We start from the raw sequence: 18,692 nt of genomic DNA on the forward strand, positions 1-18,692 counted from the left end.
GTGTTTGTGGAGGCTTGGCTTCTAATATTATGAAGTAGTGTGACAGACAGTGATGTGACTGAGTTTCCCCTCTTGCACCGCTGCATTCGATATGGGATATGATGGAAACATATCCCTTTACATAGAGGGAGTCGATGTTATCATAGTGCCAAATTGTTTTGTTCTGGGTGCTTGTAATTGTCTCCTTGTAGAAAGCCACACATATTTACAAGGTGGTATGAATCGACTGTAGAGTAAGAATGGCCAAAGGATTCCCTGTTTCTGGGCTCCTGGGGGTCCCCTGACACACCGCCAACACAGACGTCGAGTTCGTCCCAAATGGCACCCTTTTCCTGAAATAGTGCACTGCATAGGGAACGAGGTGTAATTTGGGATGTGTTCGTCCATAATCCCTGCTCTGTTATTTCAGGCAGTTTGTGTTGATGCAGATACCTGAAACTCTGGCTATCTTGAACCAGTATTTGTCAGTCCAGTTAGAGTGCATTTTTGTCGGGATAACAGTTCAGTCCAGAGTTGAGGCAGGGGTTAAGCGTTGCTCTGGTCCCATAGCTTGACGATGACAACGGCGAGTTGCCTGTCTGTTATAAAGTTCAACCGAATGACTCCCCTTGACCAGCTCTATGGGTAAGGGCTAATTTAACAAGACAATCAACGGGCAGCACAGTAACGTAACTAGGCACACTGCTCCAACCACCAGCTGTTATGTCCTGTGACACAGCCCCAGATCTCAACCGTCACACAGCCAAGTCAGGGCCTCGTCTAATGGAATCATGTATAGGTGGCTACTCTGGCTACGGTTGTGTGTGCTGGGGGCCACTGTAGCTATGGTTGTGTGTGGTTGTGTGTGCTGGGGGCCACTGTAGTTATGGTTGTGTGTTCTCGGGGCCACTGTGGATGTGATTGTGTACTGGGGGTCACTGTGGCTATGGATGTGATTGTGTACTGGGGGCCGCTGTGTGTGTGTGTGTGTGTACTGGGGGCCGCTGTGTGTCTGTACTGGGGGCCACAGTGACAAAGTTTCTCTGTGTGTACTGGGGCTACTCTAGCTAAGGTCCTCTATGTGTGTGTGTTTTTCCTGCAGGAGGCCAGTGCTCCCTGACCATCGACAAGGCCCTGCCCGAGGACGAGGGCCAGTACAAGTGCCGGGTGGAGAACTCTGCCGGTAAAGCAGAGTGTTCCTGCATGGTGCTGGTGGATGGTGAGTTGTTCCTGGCTGCCGTGTCCCACTCCCATGAGTCCCCCTTGGACTCCCGGCTGCCCCGGCATAACCCTAGGCACTTCCTGCAATTACATGGGCCAGATTAGCCGAGCTGGAGTCCCTGTTCCAGGCTCCCACTGCACGTCCGCCTTGCCCAGCCCCCCAGCACTCACTAACAGGCCTGCATCAAAACATTAGGCAGGCACGCACGGTTCAATCCTAGTTTTAGATTAATTCGCAATACACGATTGAACTGTCGCATACTTCTACTACTGTTGCCATCAATACAAAAATATGAGATTATGAAACGTAATTTAGGGAAAGGGGGTTACCTAGTCAGTTGGACAACTGAATGCCTTCAACTGAAATGTGTCTTCCGCATTTAACCCAACTGAATCAGAGAGGAGGGGGGGGGGGGGGGGGGGGGGGGGGGGCTGCCATTTAGTAAAGTGAGTCGAGATCAAATATGTTTAGCAGGAGAGACAAAGATGGATACAGGGGCATATCTCAATGATTCAGTTGACTTTAAATGGTCCATAGGGAATCATTACATTTTTAACATTGACTGGTTAATTTCATGTATGGTTCACTGTCCACATGGTCTATACACACCATTATATTCTGGACGCTGACATTGCTCGTTATGATATGTCTACATTTCTTTTTGGATTATGTGTATTATTTTGAATTACTGCACTGTTGGTGTTAGGAAAACAAACGACCAATAAACTTTGATTTGATTTCTATAAAGTACTGTACGAGACTATGGTTAGTTTTTTTTTTTAGTTACTGATACAATTCGTAGGGATTATTTTTAGCATGAAAGAAATGGCAATAATAATGTGTGGAAATCCGTGACCTGAAACATGTTTTCGTTTTCCTCTCCCATAGATCCTGCAGACACAAACTCGACAGCAGCTGACAAGAAGAGCAAGAAGCCATCCATCCCTACCTCCGAGAGTGAGTTTCCAAAATATGCTTATTCTCCAAAGAAGGAGCGGCATGGGATCTGCCTTTCCCACTGCTGCAGCCTGTCTGCCTCCTCGAGCTCGGGCACTTTTTTATAGCATGTGAACAAAAAAATATATATATTGTTCTTACCCTGTAATCTGCTTGCAGTATGTAGAGAACAAAGGACAGATATAAGGTGTAAATAGTGATCAGTAAATGTTTTATCCGAAGTAGGTTCGATTTACACTACTAGAGAAGATGACTAAGAAGATGTGCTTATCTTAATAGTCCTCTTAATCTTTCCAAGCTTGAGGAATGCATAGGTAGTTTGACAGAGTTATGTGCTATACCCCTGCACATTATTTTCCATATGATGTAAGCCTGTATCAAGCACATAAATCTTCCTTTACATAAAAGGCTGTGGATCGGGCACGCTTAGGGCTGAGCATGAAGCATGTCCATTTAGCCCTCCAGCTTGGATGGTTCCTTCCAGGGGTCAGAGGCCACTACGACACCCCTCTCCTCTGTGATGTTTGACAGAGCTAATTGACTGCTGTTTGTCTTTAAGCCCGGGACACTCGCTGGCACTTAAAACAAGCCCAAGGAGGGAGGGAGAGGAAAAGGCAAGGGGGAAAGAGAGGAGAGGGAGGAAGCGAGAGCGAGAGACCCTTTGCATGGCTGCCCCGCTTACTCAACCTCCTCTCCCGAACTTCCATGTAAGGCTCGCGTCTCCCTGTTCCTCAGCCATCTCTTGATTCAGCCAGAAGCACATGTTCCGGCCTCTTTTTCCAATACTTGGAGGTTCTGCAGAAAATCTGCCAGCTTTGGGATACGCTTTTGTCCTGCTGGAATGTGGCCTGACCCCAACAAGCTACAAAACTCAGAGCTGTAGGATAGTTTGGAGCAGTTAAATAAAAGCAGGAGGCTGAGACCTGACACAAGAGCCCCAGATTTATTAAGGCTAATCTCTTTTGATGTTTGATTCCCAAGTAGGGTAGATTTGAAACAAGGAAAAGGTTTTCAAGTCCGGTGTCGGGTATAATTCTGTTTTTAGAATGATTCATTCACTACAATGTTTCAATGGGGAATTGGATGTCATGTGAAGCTATAACCCCGATTTGTGATAGTTGGTGTCAGTGCTTATACTGTAGTTCTTACATATTTTGTTTTTTTACATGGTACTAGAAAGCTTATTGTTGCCAAATGTAATGTTAGTTTTATAGCTTCATTCTATAGCTGGAGGACTCCTGATATCCGCAGGAGTGTTTAACTTTTGTCTTTATCTGTTGTGGTCTGTCTTTTTGCTAGCTAGGGCCATCTACTTTAAGTGCTGCCTGTTTTCCCAGTGGCTGACTTGGTGTGTGAACTGCTGACTGCTCATAATTTGCAGGTAGTTGTTGACACATCAACCAGGATCAAGGGGCTTGTTTTGCTCCCCTCCTAAAGAAATTGCCTGACAAACCTGCCTGCCCGACCCCATCTCCTCCCTTCTGGAGACCTCATTTCCCTCATCAACTCATCCCTGACCACTGGCTGCATCCCCTCTGACTTCAAAATGGCTCGAGTTGCGCCCCTCCTCGAGAAACCATCACTTGACTCATCGTCAAAAACTATAGACCTGTATCCCTTCTCTCTTTTCTTTCCAAAACACTTGAGCGTGCTGTCTCAACTTTCTCATCTCTATCAGAATGATCTTCTTGGCCCTAACTACTCAGGCTTGAAGACTGGTCATCCACCCGAGACTGCTCCTCTCTGTTTGAGGTTTTCCACACTGCCAAAGCTTACTTTCTCTCCTTTGTTCTCATCCTCCTAGATCTATCCACTACCTTCGACACAATGAACCATCAGAGCCTCCTCTCCACCCTCTCAGGGCTGGATACCTCAGGCTCTGCACGCTCTTGGATTGCATCCTACCTGGCAGGCCGCTCCTACCAGGTGACGTGGAGTTGATCAGTGTCTGCACCACGTACTCTCACTACTGGTGTCCCCCAGGGCTCGGTTCTAGGCCCTCTCCTCTTCTCCCTATACACCAAGTCACTCGGCTCCACCATATCCTCACATTGTCTCTCCTATCATTGCTATTATTACCTTTATTTAACTAGGCAAGTCAGTTAAGAACAAATTCTTATTTTCATTGACGGTCTAGGAATAGTGAGTTAACTGCCTTGTTCAGGGGCAGAACGACAGATTTTTACCTTGTCAGCTCGGGGATTCAATCTTGCAACCTTTCGGATACTAGTCCAACGCTCTAACCACTAGGCTACCTGCGGATGACGGTCAACGACTTTTCTCTTTCACCCCTTCTGACACCCAGGTGGCAACACGCATCCCTGCGTGCCTGGCAGATATCTCAACTTGGATGTCGGCCCACCACCTCAAGCTCAACCTCGACGGAACTGCTATTCCTGCTCAAAGACCGATCCATCTCGGTTGACAACTCAAGTCTCTTTCCCAGAGTGACCCCGGACAACATTCTGTCGTTCTCTGCAAACATCAAAGCAGTGACCCGCTCTTGCAGCTTCATGCTCTACAACATCTGTAGAGTACGACCCTACTTCACACAGGAAGCGGCACATGTCCTAATCCAGGCACTTGTCCTTTCCTGTCTGGACTATTGCAACTGCTGTTGGCTGGGCTCCCCGCTTGTGCCATTAAACCCCTGCAACTTATCCAGAATGCAGCAGCCCGTCCAGTTTTCAACCTTCCGTAGTTCTCTCAGGTCACCCTGCTCCTCCGCACCCTCCACTGGCTTCCAGTCAAATCTCGCATCCACTACAAGACCATGGTGCTTACCTACGGAACGGCAAGAGGAACTGCCCCCTCCGTACCTTCAGGCTATGCTCAAACCCTACACCCCAACCCGACCACTCCGTTCTGCCACCTCAGGTCTCATGGCCCTTCCCCATACGGGAGCCCAGTCCAAGCTCTTCTGTGTCCTGGCACCCCAATGGTGGAACCAGCTTTCCCTTGAAGCTATGACAGCAGAGTCCCTGCCCATCTTCCCGAAAACGTCTGAAACCCAAACAGTATCTTAAATCATTCTCAACACTCAACTAGCACTTGCACTTGACCCCACCCCCGCCCCCCCTTCTAGCTCCAACTCTACTGATAGCTACGTTGAGGAACAATGTACTGTCTATGCCTGTGATATGTGTTTGTCCTACCTATCGATCTTAAGATGAATGCACTAACTGTAAGTCGTTCTGGATAAGACTGTCTGCTACATGACAAAAATGTAAATGTTTTGATTCAGATTCTCATCCAGATGCATGGTCGTATTACGTCCAAGTGCTTTATCGAGTGGGCTATCGGTGTTATTCGCCATGTTATGGTTTTTCTAAAGCAGTCCCTGTTGCTCGTGCTTGTGTGTTATCTAATTACAGCCGCAGAGCGTGGTGAGCCATGGGAAATGCGTCAGTGGTGTAGTGCTATGAAAACAAGCAGCTTTTTCATCCCCGCTGGAAAACTCTAACCCCTGCACATTTATTTAACTTGCGCTCGGGGGCACAGTCCAGCACTGCAGGGTCCTGGAAAGCTCAGAATGCACTGTCCCATCGGGACACTCAACTGCTCCTTTACCTCATCAAACTGCTTTCATCTGTGCCCTCTACTCCTTTTGACAGCCCGTAACAATGCTGGACAAGTGAGATGTAATATTCTCCCTCTGTTATGACGGAGTGTGTGCTCATCAGGTAATTCAATGGTTTCTCTAGATTCCATGTTGGGGGGGTGGGGCGATATTATTATTATTTTTTTAAACAGATTGTGATACAGGCCTGTGCAATGCAATGTCTCCAGATTGTCTAAACACAATGAAAGTAGAGAGAACTGACTCCAAGCCTGTGAGAAGGAACCAGATCAGGGCTCTGTGGAAGGGTTAAGGCCGGACTTGTTTTGACAGCTTCAACACTTCTCCGGCTGGGTAACATGGTGCAACTGCTCTGAAGCTCACATATGGACCGTGAGCCTTCAAGGCTTGATATCCTGGGTGTGCTGGCATAAGAACAGTTTAGTAGCAAGTAGCTGAGAATTCTCCACTTCACACTTTTGCATCAGCCCCAGCTAACACACCTGGCTCCAATAATCACCTAATCATGATCTTCAGTTTAGAATGCAATTTGATTAATTATCTGTGTTTGCAAGGGATGGAGAACATGTTGACAAATCAGGCCCCAGAGGACTGGGGTTTGCGCACACCTGCACTAGATGTTTGAACATTGCTTCGGGGACTTGCTTCCATTCAATCACACAGCATTTGTGAGGTCGGGCACTGATGTTGGGTGATTAGGCCTGGCTCGCAGTCGGCATTCCAATTCATCCCAAAGGTGTTTGATGGGGTTCAGGGCTCTGTGCAGTCAAATTCTTCCAAACCAATCTTGACGAACCATGGACCGCGCTTTGTGCACGGGGGCATTGTCATGCTGAAATGGGAAAGGGCCTTTCCCAAACTGGTGCCACAAAGTTGGAAGCACAGAATCTTCTAGAATGTCAATGCATGCTGCAGCATTAAGATGTCCCTTTACTGGAACTAAGGGGCCTAGCCCAAACAATAAAAAACAACCCCAGACCATTATTCCTCCTCCACCAAACTTTACAGTTGACACTATGCATTGTGGCATGTTCGTGAAATGCTGATGCTTCTAGATCCGACAGTGCAGTAATATCTAACAATTCCACAACAAAACCTAATATTTAACAATTCCACAACAGTCTAATACACACAATCTAGTAAAGGAATGGGATGAGAATATAAAAGTATAAAATATATGGATGAGCAGTCGTGCTAGTCGTGCTAGTCCTTGAGAAGCTGTTCTTCAATCTCTCCCAGCTTTGATGCACCTGTACTGACCTCGCCTTCTGGATGGAAGCTGGGTGAACAGGTAGTGGCTCGGGTCGTTATTGTCCTTGATGGTCTTTTTGGCCTTAATTTGACATTGGATGTTGTAGGTGTCCTGGAGGGCAGTTAGTTTTCCCCCTGTGATGCGTTGTGCAGACCGCACCACCCTCTGGCGAGCCTTGCGGTTGTGGGCGGTGCAGTTTCCGTACCAAGCGGTGATCTAGCCCAACAGGATGCTCTCAATTGTGCATCTGTAAAAGTTTGAGGGTTTAAGACAAAATTCTTCAGCCTCCTGAGGTTGAAGAGGCGCTGTTGCGCCTTCGTCACCACACTGTCTGTGTGGGTGGACCATTTTCAGTTTGCCTGTGATGTGTACATTGAGAAGTGTATAATTTTTATGGCGCTGGTCTAATCCTTTTGCTACCAAAGTCGATTATTTCCTGAAACAGCTGTTCCATTTATCTAGCGCTTTGATTTGTTATGTGTGAATGTCCACTATGTCTGGGCTGGCTGGCTGTTTTTCAAGGATACACAAAAAAACGGTTTGGTTGAACTGTAGATGGGAAGGTGAACCTTTGCCCTAGTCTGAGGTCCTGAGCGCTCTGGAGCAGGTATTCATAAAGGATCTCTCTGTAATTTGCTCCGTGCATCTTTCCCTTGATCCTGACTAGTCTCCCAGTCCCTGCCACAAAAAACATCCTCACAGAATGATACTGCTACCACCATGCTTCACTGTAGAGATGGTGCCAGGTTTCCTCCAGATGGGACACTTTGCATTCAGGCCAACGAGTTCATACTTGATTTCATCAGACCAGAGAATCTTGTTTCTCATGGTCAGAGTCCTATAGGTTCCTTTTGGCATACTCCAAGTAGGCTGTCATGTGCCTTTTACTGGGGAGTCGCTTCCATCTGGCCACTCTACCATAAAGGCCTGATTTGGTGGAGTGCTGCAGAGATAGTTGTCCCATCTCCACAGAGGAACTGGAGCTCTGTCAGTGACCATCTGGTTCTTTGTCACCTCCCTGACCAAGGCCCTTCTCCCCAATTTCTCAGTTTGGCCAGGCGGCCAGCTCTAGGAAGAGTCTTGGTAATTCCGAACTTCTTCAAATCCTGTCTCAGAGCTCTGTGGACAATTCCTTGGACCTCATGGTTTACTTTTTTATCTGACATGCACTGTCAACTGTGGGACCTTATTTAGACAGGTGTGTGCCTTTCCAAATCATGTCCAATCAATTCAATTTACCACAGGTGGACTCCAAGTTGTCGAAACATCAAGGATGATGAATGGAAACAGGATGTACCCGAGCTCAATTTAGTCTCATAGCAAAGGGCCTGAATACTTATGTAAAAGTATATTTTTTAATGGATTTGCAATTTTTATTTACTTGAATTTGCTTTATCATTATGATGTATTGTGTGTAGATTTAGGGGGGGGTAAAAATTATCAAATTTAGAATAAGGGTGTAACGTAACAAAGTGGGGAAAAATGGAAAGGGTCTAAATACTTTCTGAATGCACTGTATCCATAGCCCTCAAACTCAACTGTGGACTTTGAAGCCAGTTCCACTGTTTAAAAAAAAAAAATGTTCCCCTCTAATCAGTGATGATTTTAGACCTGGGACACCAGGTGGCTGCAATTGATTCAGGTAGAACAGAGAACCAGAATGCTCCGGACCTCGTAGGGTAAGATTTCAATACCCCTGATCTATAGTATGACAGCATCAGCAGTTGGCTACCAACAGCTGGCAGACATATTTACATTTGCTTAGTTTGATCAATTTTATTCAGATGGAAAATGTGAGCTTAATGCTAGCTAACGTTAGCATAGAGATAGAAAGCTAGCTCTTTTGACTTTCACTTACACCGTTTGACTTCCATGCATGATTAGTTTATTTTGGACCAAAGCAAGATTATTTTTAATTGTCAAACGGCAGCCATGCATCGACTGTCACCAGAATAAGACCCTTAATATTTATTGGCGCATCAAGCTCATCACCTTGCACTTTCACAACCCTGTGAAGTTCACAATTTATTTAATCTGTAGCCCCAACCCTAATAAACTGCATACATTCCCGAAGAGTCATAGTGGGAGTCCAAGTTTACTTAAATATGGTTGTTATATCAATATTTGAGCATCAGTGTTTGCACCGATATTTCTCACATTTATTTTAAAGACAAATTAAGATCCGGGCCTCCCGGGTGGCGCAGTGCTCTAAGGCTGTGCCACCAGAGATTCTGGGTTCGAGCCCAGGCTCTATTGCAGCCTGCCGGGACCGGGAGGTCCATGGGGCGACACAAATCATCCGGGTTAGGGAGGTTGGCCTAGCGTCGTCCGGGTTTGGCCGGCAGGGATATTCTTGTCTCATCGCGCACTAGAGGCTCCTGTGGCGGGCCGGGCGCAGTGCACGCTGACCAGGTCGCCAGGTGTTTCCTCCGACACATTGGTGCGGCTTCTGGGTTGGATGTGCGTTGTGTCAAGAAGCAGTGCGGCTAGGTTGGGTTGTGTTTTGGAGGACGCATGGCTCTCAACCGTCACCTCTCCCGAGTCCGTACGGGAGTTGCAGCGATGAGACAAGACTAACTACTACCAATTGGATACCACGAAATTGGGGAGAAAAAAGGGGTAAAAAAAAGACAAAGATCCCACCTTGTATGCATGTTACTTGATTTATATTTTTTTTTACCCCATTTTCTCCCCAATTTCGTGGTATCCAATTGGTAGTAGTTAGTCTTGTCTCATCGCTGCAACTCCCGTACGGACTCGGGAGAGGCGAGGTCGCGATCCATGGGACAAGGACATCCCGGCCGGCCAAACCCTACCCTAAGCTGGATGACACTGGGCCAATTGTGCACCGCCGTATGCATCTCCCGGTCACGGCTGGATGCGACACAGCCTGTGATCGAACCGAGATCTATAGTGACGCCTCTAGCAGTGTGATGCAGTGCCTTACAAGGAACCCAAACTGGCAGCATGTGTGCGCCATCGTGCATACATTTATTTTGTCCCCCCACACCAAACGCGATCACGACACACAGGTTAAAATATCAAAACAAACTCTGGACCAATTATATTAATTTGGGGACAGGTCGAAAAGCATTAAACATTTATGGCAATTTAGCTAGTTAGCTTGCACTTGCTAGCTAATTTGTCCTGGGATATAAACATTGAGTAGTTCATTTACCTGAAATGCACAAGGTCCTCTACTCTGCCAATTAATCCACACATAAAACGGTCAACCGAATCGTTTCTAGTCATCCCTCTTCCTTCCAGGCCTTTTCTTCTCTTGACTTTATATTACGATTGGCAATATGAACAATATGTACTTGTTAGTCCATATGCCTTGTGACGGTGATACAGAGATGTATAAGGCCGAGACGATAAAACCGGAGAGCAACTTCTTCCCTATTCCACCACCATTTCAACTTCAACATCATCAAATAACCTATGACAGTGACAACTAAAATATACATAAAACAATTTAGTCCATTCAACGTAAACTATGTGGCTGTCCATGGCTAAAATGTTTGCTCACTAGCCTAAATTCCTTTCATGGGCAACGATGTGCCAAGCCAGCTAGTTACATGTTGAACTTCCATCCTCAGGCACAATGTATGAATTTATGGTTGGATCAGAATCGCAGTTAGAATCATTGGCCAGTATTAGAATTAAGAATTAAGTAAAACCACAAGTCCAAGTCTCCATCCATGGCTAATTTAGGAAAGGCAATTTTAGCTAGCCACCATAGGACCACAACACAACGAGATTCAACAATTCAAGTTTTTTTCTGTCAATTACTTTCAATTTTGCTTTCGATGTGATTGGAGTGAGGCCAAATCCAAACTGGCTTCCCTTGACACTTTTTAATATTATTAGAATTTGTTTTGATGTGACAGGACCATTCACAGTTGAGCTCACTCAGCCAATCAGCGTTGAGCAAAACTGTTATATTTTTTCAATCAAGGGAGGTCAAATGCTCACTGGCTTCTCTTGAATTCAGTGCTATGGATGGCAACAACGTCATACTCTTTTTGACCAGACAGAGTCAGACGGGTACTGTGTCACTCACTTTGATGCTTTCTCTAGTGAGATACAGCCTCTTGCGAAATGAAGGAAAATTATGAAACAGACCATTTCTGGGGGGGAAGCCTGGGTTCCCTTGGTACCCATGAATACACACACTACCTTTTAACTACAGCTCAAAGGCTGGGTGCAGTCGTTTTAGAATTCAGAACTGAACTGATGTATGTGAACTTTACAATTGGACTAATTAAGCATTCGTTGTTCTTTAAAGGGAAAATCTATCTTTTAAATCTATCTATTAGTCCGCTGTTGATACAGTCCCGACATATTTTGCATGTCAGCAGTCAAGTTTTCAAGACTTTGGACTTTCAAGTGTCACCGGCCCCATCACGTTGTCATGATGCAAAATGTATTTGCATCGTGATGTGGCCGGTGACACATTGCTTCTTGAAAGTCCAATATCTTGAAGATTTGACTGCTAGCATGCAAAACATTTAGAAAAAAATACCAAAAGAGTGGATTTCCCCTTTAAGTTCTCTACTTGTTTTGGAAACTTCATGAACACAAGCTTTTAAAGAGTACGCTATTTCCCGCATTAAACCCTTTCACGGCCATTCAGTGTGCTCATAACAATTTTAGTGTGTTTAAAAGCCTGTTCTCTTTGTTTGGCTGTCATTTTCTGTATTTGCAATTAAACGTTTTATCAGCTTCATGTTTTGTTTCAGTACACTGGGCAAAAATAGTTGTTGTAAAAAGGATGTTCTTTCCAGAGAGGAGGATCTCATGCAGAAAAGAGGGAAGTAAAGACATTGCGAGCCTAAGCTGTAATTCATCAAGGTTAATATTCCGTGTTGCTCCTCACTAGCTCCATTAGTTTGTTTTTACTGTCACATTCATTCTTGACGGCAATCAAATGTAATGTATATTGTGCCAAGAGCTATTTCCTGAAGATTTTTTATTTTTTATGACCAAAAAAGGCAAATACCAAAGGACAAGGCAGCACTTTCTTCCAGGACATCCACAAGAGAATAGCTCCCTCCCCCAAGTTCACTTATCAGACAGTTTGTTCTCGGTTCCCATATACTGTCCTGGGAAGAACTAACATTTTCTATGAAGTTCATAATGCCTTATAATACACTAGTTATGGCAGACTATACGCCTAAGTCTTCAGAACTCATAAGTGCTTATAAAACCAAAATGATTTTATAGATGTACTATAAAGGCAAATGCTTTAAACAAGGATTCTGAATATACGAATGTGTTATTTCCCACAGTATGTGCTCCGTCAGAGGCTAGCCTACAAACTGGACTGGTGTTTCAAACTTGTGGTAAATGAACTGTACAAATTCAATCTTCATATATGCTTTGATCAATAAGTCTTGTCAATAGTAACAACTGGATACCAGCTATATTGGTGCAGGAACACTGAGTGATTATATTGGGAAAAGAACAGGAACTTAAACTTTGATTTACTGATGCTTGCTTGCTGTTGCTCACAATGTAATCAATTGCAATGACATTAATTTATGCGAATTCTACACACCATTTTTAGAATCAGTCTGGGTTCTGATCAATATATTCATTTTACTTGAATAATTGCGTTGAAGATTCACAAATGGGAATCATTTGTATCAAATCTCATTGGATCCATTATCAACTGCATTGACCATAACTGCGGCCTTCCCAATTTGTAATAATTTATTTTTTCCAGGTGAGGCAAGGATAAAGAAACCGAATACAAAGACTCCTCCCAAACAGGGTAAGAAAGACTTCCTCATAAATGCTAAAAGTATCTCTATGTACCAAGCTTCTCAGAGTAGGAGTGCTGAAGTAGGATCAGCTCCCCCTGTCCAAAAATACTAAATGGATCCTAAATCAGCTCTTCTACTCTGGAGCACTTGATACATAGGGCCCCTGTACTAAAACTCTCTGGCCTAATAGAGAACGACCCAAATGTCAACAAGCAGGATAGATGATCCCCCTAGCCTGTGCCCCAGCCCAGCTCTCATTCAGGCTAGAGGGCCTAGCTCATGTGCCAAACACTGGCTGAACTCAGCTGCTCTGTCTGAGGGTGCCTGTAATAGCAATGGGAGATTCCCCCTGCCAACCCATCTCAGCCTCCAGATTATTGGACAAACAGTGGACGGGGGGGGGCAGATGAGTACTGAACGCTTTACCTGGAGGTTTGTTCTGATGATGGATAGAGATGTTTCTTGCTGAAGTGTGTGTGTGTGTGTGTGTGTGTGTGTGTGTGTGTGTGTGTGTCATCCAGCTATACCACCTCAGATTGTTCAGTTCCCAGACGACATGAAGATCCTGGCAGGAGAGAAGGTGGAAATTCTCTGTAAGTTTGGAGGAGCTCCTCCAATCAAATGCACCTGGCTCAAGTTCCGCAAACCAGTAAGGACAAGTCTGTACCAGTCCGCCCCTTTATGTATTGATTATATATTCACTCTATTGCTCTGCCCTGTCTATGATCAACTCCAACCTTCACCTGAAATGAACCACCATGTCCGATTTCTAATTATTTATGTATATATATTTAATAACACTATAGTAACTCTATAACTGTTTTAGCAAAAGTTTCATTCTCCGTAATATGACTGACCTTTTATGGTGGTTTTGTCTGCAGATCCAAGAGGTCAAAGGTGATTTAACCATTGAAACCACTGAGTCCAACAGTAAACTGACCATCGCTGACAGCCAGCAGGAGCACTGTGGCTGCTACACCGTAGAGTTGCGAAACAACTACGGCGTGAGACAGGCTGCTCTCAACCTCACCGTTGTTGGTATGTTCCATTTATCCAAATCAGGCCGTATTGAGTTTGGCCTCCTTTTAGCTCCATCATTGAGATTCACAAGACAATTAAGACTCTTGAGAAATCTTTCCAAATGAAATTATTTTCGCTATAACGCATGATTTAACTCGCCCCACTACCTATCATGTTCGTCTCTCGTAAAAATGGCAGTCCTGTAGCTTTGGGGAATGTGGTTGGGGAAGGGAAGGTACGCAGGCCGGGAAAGCTGGAGCTCTCTAGGTCCTAACACTAACAAGCCACTGCAGGGATCTCCAATGGCCTTTTAAGGCTTGTGCTTTCTCTTCAGCTGTTGCTTTAATGAGGCCCTTTGCCACTTCTGTCAGAGTGGAGTGTATCCAGCCTGACTCAGGGAAAATACGCAGCAGCCTGGGACACGAGTTATTGAGCTGCTCCACATAAACGCAACCGTTTATGTGCCCAGAGAACTGTTAATAGCGTACAGAGACACAGCACTTGTTACACACTGGTATAAGCAGCCCCCTACTTCGATGCTTGTTAATGTCTATGATCCTCACGTTACTATTAAAACCTTCGACTGCATGTATGGCGTATAGAGGTTTTAGTATTGAATTGTTTTTCATATAATTAGTTTCATTGACTCCTCTACCATTGCAAGCCTGTTGGTGTCAAGCTGTGCTCTTTGAGGATGATTCGTTTGGTGTTTTACAATGGAACCCTGGGGATTAAGTGGGGGTATGCTGGTAACAGCTTGTGTAACATGGCTCCCACCCCTTCAACAAAGCAGGGAGAATAAAGTGCACTGTAGCTGGCTGTACATAAAACTGATCCAGACTTCTTGTGTGGATCCTCACTGATCATCTGCTCTCACGTATAGTCTCCTGTACTGTGCCCTTTAATGGACACCCTGCCCTGACTGGATATGGTGAGACTGTTGTTGACGAATGGTTGTTGGCTGTTCAGAAGGTAGCCACTATAGCCAGACAAACCTTTTTTCATTACCAACACAGCTGTGCTTTTGTGTATGGTAACTACTGAGTACTGACATTTGTGAATGGAAGGTTTGTTTGTCCTTCCTGGAACTGTTATCATTCGATCTCCCCCTCAGGTGCTTCATCTTGCACAACACATTTATCAGATCCTGGGACTGGGAGTCTAATCTGTCCAAATCTTATAGTGCACTACTTTTGACCAGGGCCCATAGGTATCTGGTCAAAAGTAGCGTACTATATAGGGACTGGGTTACATTTGGGACAAAGCCTAGAGCATGTTTCACATCAATGTAACCCGGACCAGTGTTCAGAACTCAGCGTTGACCTCTTGAGTGGCTCTGTGTGACCTCTGTGTTCCAGACAAACCTGATCCCCCTGCCCGTGTTCCAGCCGCCTCAGACATCCGCCGCTCCACCCTCACGCTGTCATGGTACGGCCCCACCTACGACGGGGGCAGCGCGGTCCAGTCTTACAACCTAGAGATATGGAATTCTGTGGACAACGAGTGGAAGGATCTGGTCTCCTGCAACAGCACCTTCTATAATGTTCACAATCTGCTGGGTCAACGCCAGTACAAGTTTAGGGTGCGGGCTGTCAATATCTACGGTATCGGCGAGCCCAGTGCAGAGTCTGAGCCTGTCACAATGCTAGAGGAGGATGTAGAGGGTAAGTGGGGGTCTTTTGGTGTACTGCCACTCATTGGTTACACTTGTCACTCGTTGTTAACAAGCTATTTTCCTTGACATTGTCGGACAGTGATTCATACTAATGATTATTGATTCATACCAATGACTAACAACATTCTTTTACTATTTTATCGAACAGAAAAGGAGGAGGTTGAGGATGATGAAGGTATGTCTAATCCAATCCATGTTTCGACATTGTTTCCTTCAAAAAAATAAAAATGGGTAACACCTGTGACGCACATATGTAAAATGCTTTATTACGTCCTTTGTTAAGCAACGTGCTTATGTGTTATGACTGACTAGGCATATATACTGTCATAACTCCAAAGTGTCATGTTCCTATTTTCAGACAAAGAGCCAGACTACAGAGACGTGACCGTTAGAACAGATGTTAAAGTCAAGGATCTGTACGACGTGGAAGAGCGCCTCGGAACGTGAGTACCCACCTACAAACGTTGGTCAGCAAAGCATTTATTTAATTGTGCTCCTCAGGCTCAGTCAGTAGAGCATTGCACTTGTAACACTTGAGTCGTGGGTTCGATTTCCGCTCCGGGTCCCCATATGAACAGAGTATGCCCTACTACTGTACGTTGCCTTGCATTTAGCTTCTGCTAAATGGCATATATTGATCTACATTGACACTTGTCCGCAATAGGCCTATTGTACATGCCTCTCATCCATGATCTCCTCTATCAGATTCCCCCAAAAACATTTTTGTCTTCTATGTTGTAGGGGGAAATTCGGACAAGTATTTAAACTTTTGGAGAAGGCAACGAAAAAGCATTGGGCTGGAAAGTTTATCAAAGCCTACTCTGCCAAAGAGAAAGATAATGTGAGACAAGAGATTGCTATAATGAACTCCCTCCATCACCCCAAACTTGTCCAGTGCATTGATGCCTTCGAGGGCAAGTCGGACATCGTCATGGTTTTGGAAATGTGAGTATATTTCATTTCACTTTTATACCTTACAAAAAGTATTAATTTCAGTTACCCTGTGGGGCCTGGTCAAAAGTAGTGCACTATATAAAGAATAGGTGCCCTTTGGGGGACACAGGCCTATTTACAGTAGTTTGGCTAGAAATGTTAGTAGATGATGACACTCATATGTTTAAAAAAACAAACAAGAAAATAAAAACTGAATATGAAAGTGATATCTCTATTTTGGGGAAGGAATTTGTTTTCCATTTCCGTCTGATGTATTTTTTTACCAGACAGACACTTCAGACAGAACCATCGGCTTTTTTTATATGGTTATGCTTTGAAAAAGTTCACTTGCCAAATATTTTAGACATGTAAACACATTGGACTGAAACATTTCCCCTTTTTCTTTTTATAGCATTGTCAATCAGTTGACTGACACAAGAACACTTGACTCGCATTAAAAACAGCAATTGTCCTTAGGACCAATTTTAGATATGCCTTGTAAGCTGAAAAATGATATTCGAGATACTCTAGATTTGACAAGGATGTGGTATCCAGTGAATGATTTTCATATTTGGCTGTGATTATCTATATTGCTGGATCTCAACCATCTTTCTCTCTCTCCCTCTGCAGGATCTCTGGTGGGGAACTGTTTGAGCGTATCATCGATGAAGACTTTGAGCTGACGGAGAGAGAGGTCATCAGGTACATGCTGCAAATCGTGGATGGGGTCCATTACATCCACAAGCAGGGCATAGTCCATCTGGACCTGAAGCCTGAGAATATCATGTGCGTCAACAAGACTGGGAGCACCATCAAACTCATCGACTTTGGCCTCGCACGCAGACTAGGTAACCAGGCCTCATGTGCAGAAGACATTTTCAGGATTAGAGTTGCAAAATTCTGGTAACTTTCCCAGAAATCCTGGTTAGAGGATTCTCAGATATCCTGCTTATTCCCTCCTGATTCCAGAAATATTCCAACTGTGATTTCTGGAAAACTTTGGAATTTTGGTCAAATTATAGGAATTCAGAATCATTACGTTTCTTTTCAATAACTTCCTATGCTAAACTTCAACATTTCATTCTTGAAACCCTCTTCCCTTGTGTGCTCCTAGAAAACTCTGGAACATTGAAAGTTCTTTTTGGAACCCCTGAGTTTGTGGCCCCAGAAGTGATCAACTATGAAGCAATCAGTTACCCAACAGACATGTGGAGTATAGGCGTCATCTGCTACATTCTGTGAGTGTCAAGCAAGTTATAAGTACCCTTATAACCACTATAAGTACCCTTATAACTAGTCTTATTTGTAATGTTTGTGGTAAGCGTCTATGGTAACACTTTATTTGGATAGTCCCAAATAGATGGTTTGTAGATTGTTCAACTAATTGTCAGCAACATTTCAACTAAATATCTACTTGCCCTTGCCTTGAAAGGCAACATTTGGGTTGGTATTATGAAGTATTTACTGATGTCCTACACAATTTTATGGTTTCATGTCTGACTGTTTAGTGATGAGCAAATCCAGAAATGGCTTCTCTGACGTTTTCCAGTAGGATCCCTGAGATGACTAATACAATACCTTTTGGACAGTCAATTATTAGTGATCGTTATGTTGCTCTGGTTGTCTAACATTTGTAAATATTTTAAATAGAGGCTCAGAAACCCTTAGAAATATATTTATAGTTGGCTTACTCCAATATTTTTCTGTTCTGTTCAACTTTAATGATTCCATTTGGCAAAACCACTCCCACCATCACCAAACGAAGTTGCAGCTCCTGCTGCCATTTTGCCCTTTTTATTAATTCCAATAGGCCTCCAGTGTTGCTGGAAGGTTGCTTAGACAGTCGCTGAGGCTGTATTTGTCTTATTGTTGAAAACACTATTTCAGGTGCCTCAGGTTTAGTGCATTAGCTAGCTAGCATTGGTAATGTTGGCACCAAAGACACAGGCTGAGACTAGGACTCCTTAATGATTTGCCTATACATTTTAGAGTAAACATTGTGTTCTTCTGACAGGCCTACATGTTAAGACAGTTGTTAAGACAGTTGTTAAGATGAAACTCTGCTGTTATTGTTGCAAACTCTATTATTTTGGATGTAGCAGTCGGGCTAGCTAGCATGCCATCTAGATGCAATAACTCTTATGGTTAGCGTAGCTAGTTAGCATCTAATTATACTTTTTTGTGGGTTGCAGTTGATTGGTGACAATAACATGAACAGATATTCAGCATGACATTCATCCAAGCACTATAATTTACAACCCAAAAGTAATGTGAAATACACTCAGAACTTATGGCGTGAGCAAAAT

General features: G+C 44.2%; 1 protein-coding gene across 2 annotated transcripts in view; it reads left to right on the forward strand.

The window, feature by feature from the left end:
* The window catches only part of LOC109870693 (myosin light chain kinase, smooth muscle), an 82,160-nt gene that overhangs the window by 54,074 nt on the left and 9,394 nt on the right, over positions 1-18,692 (forward strand). For both annotated transcript variants that reach the window (XM_020461290.2, XM_031805658.1), the window contains 11 exons: positions 1,082-1,198; positions 2,090-2,158; positions 12,719-12,766; positions 13,280-13,407; positions 13,640-13,796; positions 15,137-15,442; positions 15,602-15,628; positions 15,812-15,896; positions 16,195-16,398; positions 17,017-17,234; positions 17,501-17,624. In XM_020461290.2, coding sequence (XP_020316879.1) covers positions 1,082-1,198; positions 2,090-2,158; positions 12,719-12,766; positions 13,280-13,407; positions 13,640-13,796; positions 15,137-15,442; positions 15,602-15,628; positions 15,812-15,896; positions 16,195-16,398; positions 17,017-17,234; positions 17,501-17,624 — 1,483 coding nt within the window. The remainder of the gene's footprint in view (positions 1-1,081; positions 1,199-2,089; positions 2,159-12,718; positions 12,767-13,279; positions 13,408-13,639; positions 13,797-15,136; positions 15,443-15,601; positions 15,629-15,811; positions 15,897-16,194; positions 16,399-17,016; positions 17,235-17,500; positions 17,625-18,692) is intronic.

This window comes from Oncorhynchus kisutch, linkage group LG26 (genome assembly GCF_002021735.2).
Source record: "Oncorhynchus kisutch isolate 150728-3 linkage group LG26, Okis_V2, whole genome shotgun sequence".
NCBI classification, from domain to species: Eukaryota; Metazoa; Chordata; class Actinopteri; order Salmoniformes; family Salmonidae; genus Oncorhynchus; species Oncorhynchus kisutch.